The sequence below is a fragment of the Haemaphysalis longicornis genome, unplaced genomic scaffold (genome assembly GCF_048455015.1).
Source record: "Haemaphysalis longicornis isolate Haplotype H1 unplaced genomic scaffold, Haemaphysalis longicornis Haplotype H1 scaffold_1, whole genome shotgun sequence".
Lineage (NCBI taxonomy): Eukaryota > Metazoa > Arthropoda > Arachnida > Ixodida > Ixodidae > Haemaphysalis > Haemaphysalis longicornis.
The window spans coordinates 434,966,994-434,979,697 of record NW_027526203.1 but is presented as its reverse complement, the minus strand read 5'-3'; the positions used below and the strand labels follow the sequence as shown (position 1 = coordinate 434,979,697).

General features: G+C 45.7%; 1 protein-coding gene across 3 annotated transcripts in view; it reads right to left on the bottom strand.

Annotated features, from left to right (window-relative positions):
* The window catches only part of Rab3gap1 (RAB3 GTPase activating protein subunit 1), a 258,809-nt gene that overhangs the window by 12,180 nt on the left and 233,925 nt on the right, over positions 1 to 12,704 (bottom strand). For all 3 annotated transcript variants that reach the window (XM_077687422.1, XM_077687420.1, XM_077687421.1), the window contains exons 21-23: positions 9,557 to 9,653; positions 6,612 to 6,703; positions 748 to 1,047 (exon numbers count right to left, since the gene is read on the bottom strand). In XM_077687422.1, coding sequence (XP_077543548.1) covers positions 748 to 1,047; positions 6,612 to 6,703; positions 9,557 to 9,653 — 489 coding nt within the window. The remainder of the gene's footprint in view (positions 1 to 747; positions 1,048 to 6,611; positions 6,704 to 9,556; positions 9,654 to 12,704) is intronic.

Sequence of the window (12,704 nt, the reverse complement as noted above, 5' to 3'; positions counted from 1 at the left end):
ATTGAAGAGAGAAGGTAAAAACTGGGTAAAACCAATCGAAACACCCAAGGCGGTCATTTTGGAAGACGTATTCTTTGCGGACTACGTCGATGTGGACATGAGTGCAGTGGTGTGTGGTGTGCTGACAGATGAGGACATTATTTCTTAGGTCAGAGGTGCAAAACCTGCTGCTGCTAGTGATGGCGAGGACAGCGAGGACAAAGCCCCAGAGCGGCCATACGCTCAGAAGTCGTGGACGGATTGAATGCAGCCCATCTCTATTTCAGTTTCGAAGGTGGCGAAGAGGAGGCTTTCGGCTGCATTGCTCGTTAGAGCGAAAATTGCTGGCTGTCACCTTCAAGGATGAAAGGCAGACGGAAATCACGGACTTTTTCAAGCATCAAATTGTTGACAAGGCCCACTGGTACTTGATCACAGCGTACTGTTGTTACTCTTCACTTTCATTAGTTAAAACTGAGATGGCTTCCCCTTGTGGTTCAAATTAATGAGCTTTTACTGTACTAGTATACTACCACTGCCACTAGGCCCTCCCTCGAAGCTGAAACGCCTGTGGGCTAAACGTCCTCAAGCAGTTAGGCTTCTCTTGCTCATGGCTAGGAAAACTTGCTCAGTACTATCTGTAGCCTGGCTGCAGTCACCCAGTGGCATCACGAAACCAATGATGGGCAGACATGGCAAATAAACACGCCTGGTGACACTGACCAGCAATGGCATTCATGCACACGGGTAAGACACTGGTGGGCTCACCTTTAGAGAATCGACGAACAGCTGGGAAACCAGCTTCCCAACTGTGCCTTTGCCAGCACCAGGTATGGAAACTTCGGGATATTCAACAAGGTCCAGCACAAAGTTATTCACGTCCAGTGCAGCCTGTTTCCTCGAGCCGCTCAACAGGCCAGAGGGGGACAAGGGCTGACTGCGAGAACTGCTGTCCCCAGATGACGTGGCCGAGGGCTCCGCAGGGCTGTAGTCACGCGTGAACTTCTTTCGGAGGCTCACACAGCGTGCCACTGCCACTTCAGCCTCGTACAGCAAGCCCAGCAGCTCCTGGAAGGACAAGTTCACATGTTGTACTTGGCAATGTACTTGGCTGTGTAAGCACGTACAGGAATTCAGACACGTGAGGCTTGAAACCCAAGGCCAGCCGCTAAACAGGGACAAGTTGCTACTGGTTGAAATAATTCTGACAAAAAATATTCGTCAGCCATAGGCGCAATTGATGGTTTAAAACTAAAAAACTACCAATCTCCATTTTCAAACAAGGCTGCCACTTGAAGGGACCATGAAGACAACAGACAACTTCGCTCCATTCCGAAAATTGCCACTTCAGAATAATGAACACACCAAGTTTAACAAACTGCATTTAATAAATCTACATAATTAAGATAAGACGTCCCTGGTAGCCCTTAAAAAAATCAGGGCCCATCTCCCCGCGAGGGGGACTCGAGTAAATGCGTCGCATAGGGGGTGGGTGTATTGCGTTAACGTTTAGTGTTTGGGGAGATGGTGGTAGTGAATGCGTTGTATCAGCAGCTTCTTGACGTAGTTTGAATGAGTCAAGGATATAAGGCACGTTCGTAGCCTTTGATTCTGTGTCGGTTTTGTGGCGCAGTGGGAACAGCACCATGTACCTCGCGTTCTGCCCACAGGTAGTGAATGCGTTGTATCAGCAGCTTCTTGACGTAGTTTGAATGAGTCAAGGAAATAAGGCGCAATCGTAGCCTTTGAACCTGTGTCGGCTTTGTGGCGCAGTGGGTAGAGCACCCTGTACTTTGCGTTCCGCCCGCAGGGTCGTGGGATCGAAACCAGGCGCCGATAAGTATTATTTTTTTATATAGTGTAGGGGGAGGGGTGCGGACCTGTTGTTGAGAGCGAGAAGGGTGGCGTGATGCGGGAGAGGAGGAGTGGGGGAGAGGGCGCACCTGCGCGCTGAGCTGTTGCGGACAGACGGCGGACGCTACATGTGAGTTAAAGAAATGCTCTGCATTTAAAAACATAAAACCCGAAAACTTGATTTGACTGATTGCGGGGTTCAACACGCTGACGCTTCACAGGTGATGAGACGCGCCATAGTGGAGGGCTCCGGATTAATTTTGACCACCTGGGGATCTTTAAAGTGTGCCAAAATCTCGTACACACGGGCGTTTTTGCTTTTCAACTCCATCAGAAAAGCGGCTGCCGTGGCCGGGAATTGAACCCGCGACCTCGTGCTCAGCAGTGCAACGCACCACACTGACAATTGCTGGGGACAACGAGTATACGGTGGGTGGTGGTTTCCAGAACTACACAGACCACTGACCTGTCACAACAGTGAGATCAGCGAGATATGTCGTTGCTTTGCCCCTATAGCTGCGCTGACAGCAAAGAGCAAACTAAATTTTCCTGGCACTAGGCCGGCCTGGATGCATAGGCAGAAAGTTCTTATTTTCCAAGCCTGATGCACCAGGAGCTCCTTTAACAAATCCACAAAGGCCACCAGGGCATTGGATGATGCATGCTAGGCAAGGGCAAAGGATTTAGTTTGGTGGCCCATCCTAAACAGCGAAATCGAGCAGCTCAAAACGTTGTGAAGAAATGTGCTTAGATGAAAGTTTAGCATTTGGAGACACTAATCACAACACAAATCCCAAATTGGCCATGGCAGTGTGTCAACTCATTTAAACTTGATGGAGTTCACTGCGTAAAGGCGACGGATTACTACCCGTTTTCTGGAAGTGATCACCTTATCGTTGACAGCTGTCATTGCAGATGTCAAGAGCACGTTTGCCGATATGGAATAATATACCTAATGTATTTGTGCCTGAAAACGGCCCACAGTTTCCGTCACGGGTATTCTCAGAGTTCACATACAGCTACGAATTTCATCAGATCATGAGCAGCCGGGCTATCCACAACTAAACAGTGAAGCAGAATGCATGGCGAGGACCATGCAGGATCTTTTCATGAAATCCACTGACCCGCACATGGCGCTTCTAGTGTACTGCAACACGCTGGGAGCGAGTGATAGAGACTGTTGCACCTCCTAATCGGTCAACGCCTCCAGTGCCCAGAATTGCAGGCAACCTGCAGCTGAAGTCGCCGTCACATGACGAGCTCCGATTTGATTGTGGGGTTTAACGCGCCGACGCAACGCAGGTGATGAGGTGCGCCGTAGTGGAGGGCTCCGGATTAATTTTGACCACCTGGGGATCTTTATCGTGCGCCAAAATCTCGTACACACGGGCGTTTTTGCTTTTCGCCTCCATTTTTTTGCTTTTCGTTTACGGGCGTTTTTGCTTTTCGCCGGGAATCGAACCCGCGACCTTATGCTCAGCAGCGCAACGCCTTAGCCACTGAGCCACCGCGGCGGGTCACATGACGAGCTCAGAGCCAGGGATAAAGCTTTCCAAAGCAAACAAAAAGTCAGGACTTCACAATCGTCACACTGCCCAGCAACTCTGCCTACTCTCTGAAGAGAATGGGTGCAGGACATAACATGTACAGTGAAGATGCTGAGCCCAGCAAGACAACCGCGCTCATACGTTGCTGAAACACCAACAGGCATCATTCAATGCAATTGTCAGCACTTGGTGCCATCCAACATTGCAAGCTTTCCTAATCACCTTACGTGTGACTGTTCAAGCGCAGATAACACACCATTAGGGATTGTCGACAACTTTGTGGAGTGAAGGGGCGTTGTCTCAATGGAGCTAAAATTATCTCAACGCATGGAAGCGCTACCAGTAATGGCTGCCCTGACAGCAGTGCCGCAATCAAGAATGTGTGCAACTAACCATCCACCCACGACAGTGACCAGGTCCATCCAACAGGTCAAGAGTCCCAAAAGCAGGGACTTGTGAAATCACAATTCCCCTATGAGGGGGGATGTAGTGGACATGCACTTAAAAGAGTCCTGAAAGAGGTTTTGCCAATACATGGGTGCTCACATTTTAAGGTAAATCAATATCCTAGTAATCGCCTCCTTCCAGCATTTTGTTAAAGCGATGAGTATTAGTAGAGTTATTGCAAATCAAAACACATTTTTGCCCGCATTACGATTCTCCCTTTTTTTCGTCCACCTCCTTGCACCACACGAGCATGACTGCTCATGATGCCTCGTTTCTCGGTGATGTCTGCAAGAACATTCAGTTGCGGGTGTCGTCTGCTACTGCGATATTCTGTGCCACAGCATCGCTCTGAGACGGGGCTGTCCGACATTTTCTGTTCCATTTGGGTCATTTTTTATCATTTTGCTTAGGAATCCTGCACTCCGCTAACGTCTGGAAAAGCTGATGAAAGGAATGAGGCGGGACTTTTACGCTTCCACACCACGCCGAAAGATCACGGAAAAAGTGAAAGACCCGGTCACCGCGCTTTTGCAGCAATGGCACGTCTTGGTACATATGGGAATCTAAAATATGCGAGTGAATGACTAAAGAATCGCCTCAAAATTTGTTAGAGTGAGTACGTACATGTGTTTCGAACCGACGTCGGTTTATATATTGATTACTTGGCCGCTCGTTTGAGCGCCAATGTTGACCTTGGTCGGGTTGTGGTGACGCCATGTGCGCGCGTACACAGGCAGTTGTAGTATTCCATTCCATTATTCTGACCGGTACATTTACAACCGTAACAAAAAAGCAGTGAAGGGTTGCCCGGTATGGCACAGGGACTTTTTTTAGTGTGTGTTGTGCATTCCATTTCCCTCTTCCCCTTACTTTCCGGGAAACTTCTACGCAACCTTCTGTTTATTAACTACTAGACAAGTACACTGTAACAGATATTACGAGCGGTCTCGGAAGAGCAGTGTGAGCTTTGGGCTGTGTGCGCCTGCCTGTGTGTTCAAATGTGCTTATGATTGCACAAAACAATTATTCCACCCTCACTTTTTCCCCTGATGGCCTGGAGCCCCTTTTCTCTCTACAAAGGCTGTTTGTTCATTTTTTTATGTGCATCAGTGCTGCCAATTGTGATAAGTGGAGGGTTTGGTTGCCGATCACGGCCCCATATCCCCCCTCCCCCAAGCCTGTCTTGTGTCTTTTTTAAGTTTAAGTGGTTGAGAGGAAACTATGGTTACTCTACATAAAGACACACCAATTTTGCAAAATACACATATTGGTATTTCGTCCTCTGGAAGTACAATTGCCGTTTTATACATGCAAAACATGAGTTCAAAACTGAACAATTTGTGCCTATGACAAACGATGCACTGACGTTTGATGTGGTAGTTCCACTGTTCAACCAAAAAGTTTTGTTTTGAACTCTCGAATATGATTCATGAACCATGCCACTTAAAATACAGGAGAAAAAAAAAAGTACTCTGCCGGTATTTGAACCCACGACTTTCGTTGAGTGGGCGCGAGGGTTTAGTCTACTGCGCCATGAAAAGATTTCTTTTTTAGTAACACAACATTTGTTTACACAGATGTACACATGATGCACTGGCATGAACGAGGCATTGACAAGTGTGCGCGTACATACTGTTGCGACATAGCCTTCAGCCACCGTCAAGTGAGTCTAAGCCAGTAACTATCATGTTCCACGCCTGCGCGCACTCAATCGGGTAGGGAGTAGGTTAAATAAACACCTGAGTGCGAGTTACCAATCAGTGCAGTCGCTTTGTTCGTTTCTCGCACAACAAGTGAGACAGATGACAGCACCCGAAGAAGTAGATCGTAGTGCGACTGTGTTGCTTACAGAAGTTATAAGAAAACTGAGGCAGTACAAATGCCACTAAGAACTGCAATGCTAATTTTCCAATGGCCACGATGCAAAAGGTTGTACTATAGAAAGTTTTTATCTTTGCTAGCAATGTTAGGTAAGGAAACTTTGAACTGAACAGACAAGCTTGGTTAGCCAGATTCCAACAGTAATTAAGGATGAGGTTGCAAAGATGCTTAACGATGTGGAGAGGGAGGAAATACGCTTTAGGAGATGATGCAATAACCGTGAATCATCTAAAGAATGGGGAAGACATCCTTTAGGTGATCCACAAAAAGAAGAACGATTGAAGCAATGCTTATAGACAGCAAATGAGTATCTTGGTTATGGAGAAAACTCAGGTGGAAGACAGCTTCAATTTCGCGGAACAGTTTCGCGGAACATACAACCGGTGGACCACAAGGGCAACAGAATGGCCGCCAACAGACGAGGCTAGAAGTGGGAAAACACCTTTGACAGAGGGCTAGAATAATAAAATTTTGGAGCAAGGAATGAATTTCAACATCACACCATAGAAGCAGCTGGAAGTTCATGGAAGAGGTCTTCACCTCGTGCAAGCATAAATGGGCTGATGATGATGACCGTAATGAATATGCAACAAGTGGCAACAATTATCGTTGCCACTTGTCGCATAGCCATCCTCAGTTAACTACGATAGCTAAAGAACAGAAAATGTAGCGTGTTGCTGCACCTATGACACATTATTCCAGCGTCCGACACAGGTAATTCCCCATTCAATTCATTGACACCCTTAAATCTTGTTCTCACAAATGACGCAACAATGGTGTTACTGGTGGCGGGTATTTCACATAATCTAAGGAGTATTCAATCTCTGTAGCCAACTTGTTATGTGCCATATAGAATCTCCTTAAGCACTTTTTTACTTCATAGCTTACGCGTCACAATCTCACCTTATACTTGGGCTCTTTTCCTCTCAGTTGTGAAGCCACCTTTGTCACGGTTTGCTCCAGGAATGTTGCCAGGGAACGGGGACCCTCGTGGGCTGATGCGACAAAAGATAGCATGGTTTGAGAATGCTGTTCGCTGATTGAAAAGAAGCATATGCTAGCAGCACTGCATGCCGGTATCGTGGTACAGACGTTGCCTACTCTGGAGCTGGCATGGATCTGCCATTCTACATCCCAACCTCCCACAAAGTAGTGGGGCCATTTCGTTGTAAATGCTTCTGGGTGATATAAATACAATGATCTCGTGTTAAGATTATATGGCCATTTCTGCTCCTCCTGTAAGATCCACAGTCTTTTTTATTTTTGTTAGCAACTAGCGCATTAATTGTCACCTCATTGGTACCACCTTGGCTGTTATGGCTGTGGTGGTTACATACACAAGCAGCCCAAATTCACTAATAAATATAAACATAAGTATAAAAAAAAACACAGACTTCAGTACAGGTGCCATGACTTATGAGTGATTTATACTTATTAACTTAGGCTGCAACTTCTGCCCTGCACCCAGTGGCAGTCCTGGGGCACAGGGTAAGAGCATTCACTTTCACCCTCCAAAAAAACACCTTCAGTTTTTAGAGTTTTTTGATGTCATCACACTGTATTTTCCCATTTGAGCAAAGAGTGCAGCAATGACTGCCGTGTCAAGTGGAGAACAAGTGTGAATGCACAACAACACCAATTCCAGCATGCAGTGAAGCCATGGGCGTCCGGAAGGGGGGGCAAGGGGGGGCAACTGCCCCCCCTTGGAAATTCGGATATTTTTATGCACTAGAAAAAGGCTGCACAGCTTGCCTGGCCCATTAAAATAACTTTGCCCTGAAGGACGGAAAAGAGGAGAGAACGACACCGAAGTTCTCTCCTTTGTCCCGTCCTTTAGAGAAAAGTTTTTTTAATTATGTACGTGAACCAACTAGCGCAACAATCCACGCTACTCAAATGATTAGCGCACTCAGGTGCTGCGTATCCGTGACTGCGGTCAACATTACACTTTAGACACTGACTAACATTGCCGGACATGTGTCGGCAGTGAAACAGACTGCCTGTGCTGGCTGTTAAAGATAGCGAACAATTCTGTAAGTTTTGACGTTTTTTTTTGTGTTTTTTTTTTTCTAAACTCTAGATTTATGCAGTCGTACCGCAAGAACTTCAGTTTTCAGACAAAGTTGCAGCTATATCTAGCAAAAAATCTTCACCGCTACACCTAGTAGGGAGAGTGTAACATCCTCCCGTGCCGTCCGATCACCTTGTACACCCTTTCCTTCGAAATTGCGAAATGTCGGCACCACCCAAGTCCCAAAACAAAACCTATAAATCAGTCCCTCAAAACTCTTGTACGCCTGTACTGCATTGAAAGCCAGGGAGGCGAGTAGTATCTTTATTGCGTCAGCCATTTCAACAGACTTCATCACACATGTCATCTCGCAATTTGCCCAGAAAAACCCGAGGCGTCTGCAGCTGCTATTCAAGGAAGATTGACGGAGTGCAGTTCTATGTATGTGAATGTATTGTACAGTGTGCTGGTGATGAGTTGGCGTGAGTTGAGAACCCTCAAGCAGCGAGACTGGCCACTCTTTACAAAGTGACAGTAACTTTTCACATTTTCTTTATTAACTTTATTTCTTTGTTCGGTAATAAAATCCAATGTATATCCTCCGAGTCTGGTTCTAATCTGCTGTTTGTACTTTTTGTAACCACAAATAACGCCTTTTTGGTGCTATCCAACCGTACCCCCTTGCCCCCCCCCCCCCCCTTCGCTAATGGATGCCCCCCCTTGCAAAAAGTTCTGCGGACGCCCTTGAGTGAAGCCATACAAGAGCAGAAAAAGGTGTTTCCAGAAATACATTCTGGAAACATGCTTTGTGCGAGCTACGCTTAAGTGTGGTGATGGATGTCATTTCCTATTAGAATTAGGAATCTGTCAGTGCATCATAAGCCTTGTATCTATCTGTGTCTGCTGCCTCAGGCTGGGCTTTGGCCATCAGGCCTCACGCAAAGTGAAATTACAGTTGGAAGGCAGGCAGTGAAAAATTTTGCATCTGAGGCAGTAATGAAAGTTAATATTAGAATACAACATTTTGTTTCTTTGCAAACACCTCTTGCAAGTACCTCTTACAGCAATATAGCCATATATATAGAACAATATTGGTGGCACAGGTGTATTATGCCTCAGTGAGAGTAATTTGAGGGTGATTAAATTACCAAAAAATTTATAAAATAAAAAAATTGTGTTTTTTTGTACACATCCAAAAGACAATTGTGGGGCCAATATGTGTTCTGCTTCCTGTTCTTCTACATGCTATTAGACAGCAGAAAAAGGAAGTAATAACACATCAAGAATCTTGACCTTACATGTATAACTACTATGCATATACATTTTGAGAACTCTGGGTGACGGCAGGGCGGGAAACTGGTCACATTGTTCCTTACACACACATCTTGCTTTTAAAAAGGCTCGTTTTTACCGTTTCTCACTATTACAAAAAGCAGCTTTACAATTATTACAGCAGTTCAAAGCAGAGGATTGTCACCAGCGGCCATCATTAAAATCTTGCTGCCATTAAAAACTGTCACATTCTTCACAAAAAGTGTGCTGAAGACAAAAGGGACTCTCAAAAAAGTTCACTCTATCATCTAGCTCCCTTGAAACAAATTCTATACAAGGGTAGCAACACCCCTCATTTCGCGTACTAAAGTGGTCGTGGGGTATGAAACCCATGTCTGAATTTTCTTCAGGAAGAGAATGGCTTGATCAATGCATCTTTAAGGCGAGTTCACTTGCACCAACTGTTTGTGATTCTACACAGAATATAAATTATTAAAAGATAATATGAAAGTGCCTTTGCGAATGGTGCAGTGCTTGCAAAAAAAGGGTGGACTATATATCTTACCATGATCAATGATGTGTGCTAAGGCACAATGAATTAGAACAGGCATCAGCAGCTTCACGATCTCAGCCGGATGCAGTGACAGCAGGTAATACAGCACCTGTATAAAATGAAAACGAAAAATATGAATATATATTGTGGCCTCTCACAGAAAGAAAAATAACTGCTGCTCCTGTTGCCATCTGAGAGGGATGTAAGGGCGGAAGCCGACTGGACTCCCTACCACAAGGAACTGCAGAGGAAAATTGTTATTACAGTAAGCTCAAAATATCCACGAACAGGCAGGGTGTATTTTGTGTGAACGCTATGAAGATGCCTCTTTAAAGACATTGTTATGAGTTACGCAAATTCACGCGATGACTGCAGCTGTAACACCGTATCACGTGCATAACCAATTCTATAGAGAGCCTTATATTTTCTTTCTGTAGTGTTCAGAAAACGACCATGCATAGCCATGTGAACACTTTCCAAGTGAGCACCGCATTGAACGGGTGTTTCAACAGCATGACGACCCCTCAGTGAGTCATTCCCTCTTCCCTCATTCCCTCTCGGGACGTCTTGTATCTGCTGGTGTCGTTGTGGCAGCTATTTGCCGTGCACGTTCCAAGTGTCAGGCGCACATTCTGTTGGAGCGCCACTTGTTTGCCGCAATCATCTTAGTGTATTTGCCATTCTGACCCCGCGGATGCATTTCAAGGCCGCCTGGTCTGCCTAGGATGCGCATGCACGCAGCAACTAAGCACAATTGAAGCTTTTCTTCTCTACCACGGGCACTTTGCGAGCCAACGGTGCGGCTCCCTTTGGCGAGCATGCAACCCCCTCCTCTAAAGTGACAAATACAGGGATATCAGTATATATGGCCGTGAACTGTCCCTAACAATGGCTTTTACCATTCAAATTTCAAAAGAATGCAGGACCGTGTTGCCACATACAGTAAAAATGGCAAGAATTTTTTTTTCTTTTCATTTCTTTTTATCGAGGTGCTGCCTGAGGGAGAGGGATTCGCCCATCAAACACAAACAAAAGTGGGGACAAAGAAACTCTGGCCACCAATTATATTACGTAGTTACTCTGAATCGTGACAGCATTCATGGACACGGTGGGGTACCAGGAGGTGCTCTGTAGGAGGGGAGGTTATAGCTGGAAGGAGGATTACATCTAACAAATGTAGAGGGGGGTCACTCGAATACTTCTCACTTTCTCCTTTCCACAGCCCCTGTCTGGTGACAGAGGGGAGCTGCAATGGGAGAGATCTTTATTCGGTAGTGAGAAGTGGGTCACCCCTTGAACACTGAACAGTAAGTCATGACGACAAGGATGATTCTGTGATGTACAAACAGATTTTTGCTTGGAGCCCAGCATACATCATGTTTTACAATAAGCGCACTGCACACAAGTCTTTGAAAGAAATGTTCAGCTGAAACTCTGTTTATGCTGTACCTCCGTGCCTGTAACCTGCCCCTGCATGTAATCCACACCTCCAAGTTCCACCCCCCCCTCCCCCCCACTCAAAAAACTCTCAACTGATCGTGTAATGAAACCTTTCAGTTTTCATAAAGAAGGAGTATTGAACAATTACGACACGTGTACTCAGATAACAAACACACCAGTGGTTGGATTGGATTGTGAAGTTTGTGAAGTTTAACGTGCTGAAGCTACACGTAGCTGGGCTATGAGGTGCACTGTAGTGGAGGGCTCCGGATTAATTTTGACCACCTGGGGATTTTTGACGTGCGCCGAAACCTCGACACGCAGGTGTTTTTGCTTTTTGCCTCCATCAGAAAAGCAGCCGCTGCAGCCAAGATCGAACCAGTGCCCTTGGGCTCAGCAGCACAACACCTGAGCTACTGAGCCACTGCGGTGAGTAAATACACCAGCATTTGATTTTTTTTTTTTTACTGAAGTATAGACCGCATGCCCTCCCCCTCTTCAGTAAAAAAGGAATTCTGTGAAAAGCCATACTGCTGTACACCACGGCGCCTCTGCTGAGCTCATTACCTGTAGATAACAATACGGAAAGCGAGGTGGTTTGTGTTCATCTTGCTATGGAACACTACAGAACGATGAAGCACAGAGAAGCCCTGTGCAATTCTTCTCTTTCCTTCATAGTTCTGCACTGTTCCATACCAAGATGTAAGGCGCTCCCCTTTCGCCGGTGCTAGGGGTGACTCCTGTAATCTGCCCTCCTTTAACACTCTGGTCGTCCACATGGTAGCACCAGACATCAATAACATTTTTAACAGCTGCGCTGTGTTCGCACATACAGAAATCTTGAACACTGTTTCTGCTAAACATTAAACAACCACGGCCCGCAAACTAGCTTCATCAGTCCAAAGGCTTCCTGTCTAGAAAGCTTTATGTCATAGTACAAAGCTAAACAAGTTTGTAGCTCTTCCATATGTCCTATATTCAGAAAAAAAGTAACATCAGAGGTTTAAAAAATGGGGCAACGATTGCAGATCACTTTTATTGAGAAAACCAGGAGGGAGATCAAGTTATCAGGATGCAAAAAGGGCAAGCAGGAGGGTAGAGTTGGTCCAATGCCAGAGAGATTAGAGGTGTGCCAAAAGCACCTTCCCCTTTCCCCTCAGCCGCCCTGAACCGGTGCACGGCAGGCAAGCCTGCTGCTGCTGCTACTGAAACAAGCACTCAAACCACCATACAGCCCGGCACCCCGTTCTGACTCATTAGAAAGGATATATTGCACATGTGCTCTTACCAGGCTCTCTTTGCTCCCAAGAAGGCATAATTTCATGTATCTGAGTTAACTTGGGCAGCAATTTATTTTTGCAAACTTCGAAAATATTTGAATTTATTTTCTAATACTGCTATTTGATACAGAAACAAATCGAATATCATATCGTTCACTTTGATATTTGAAACTTTTTATTGTTCGCATACCTCTAGGTTTGTGTTCTGTCTCAACTGTAATTTCGTATAATCCTAGCAATTTGCTTAGCCACACGATGAAGGGAGGTTTTTTCGATAATTCGGGGCTATGAGCCCCTCTCTTCACAGCTACTAGAGAAATTTGCTGGGCATCAGAGACCAAATCTCTCTTCTCTCACTGTCACTGGTGGAGGGTTCGCTCTTTTCCAGAGAAACACCAACCAGGTGACACCAGCCCTTGAAAGAAGCCACTCGAGGCTAA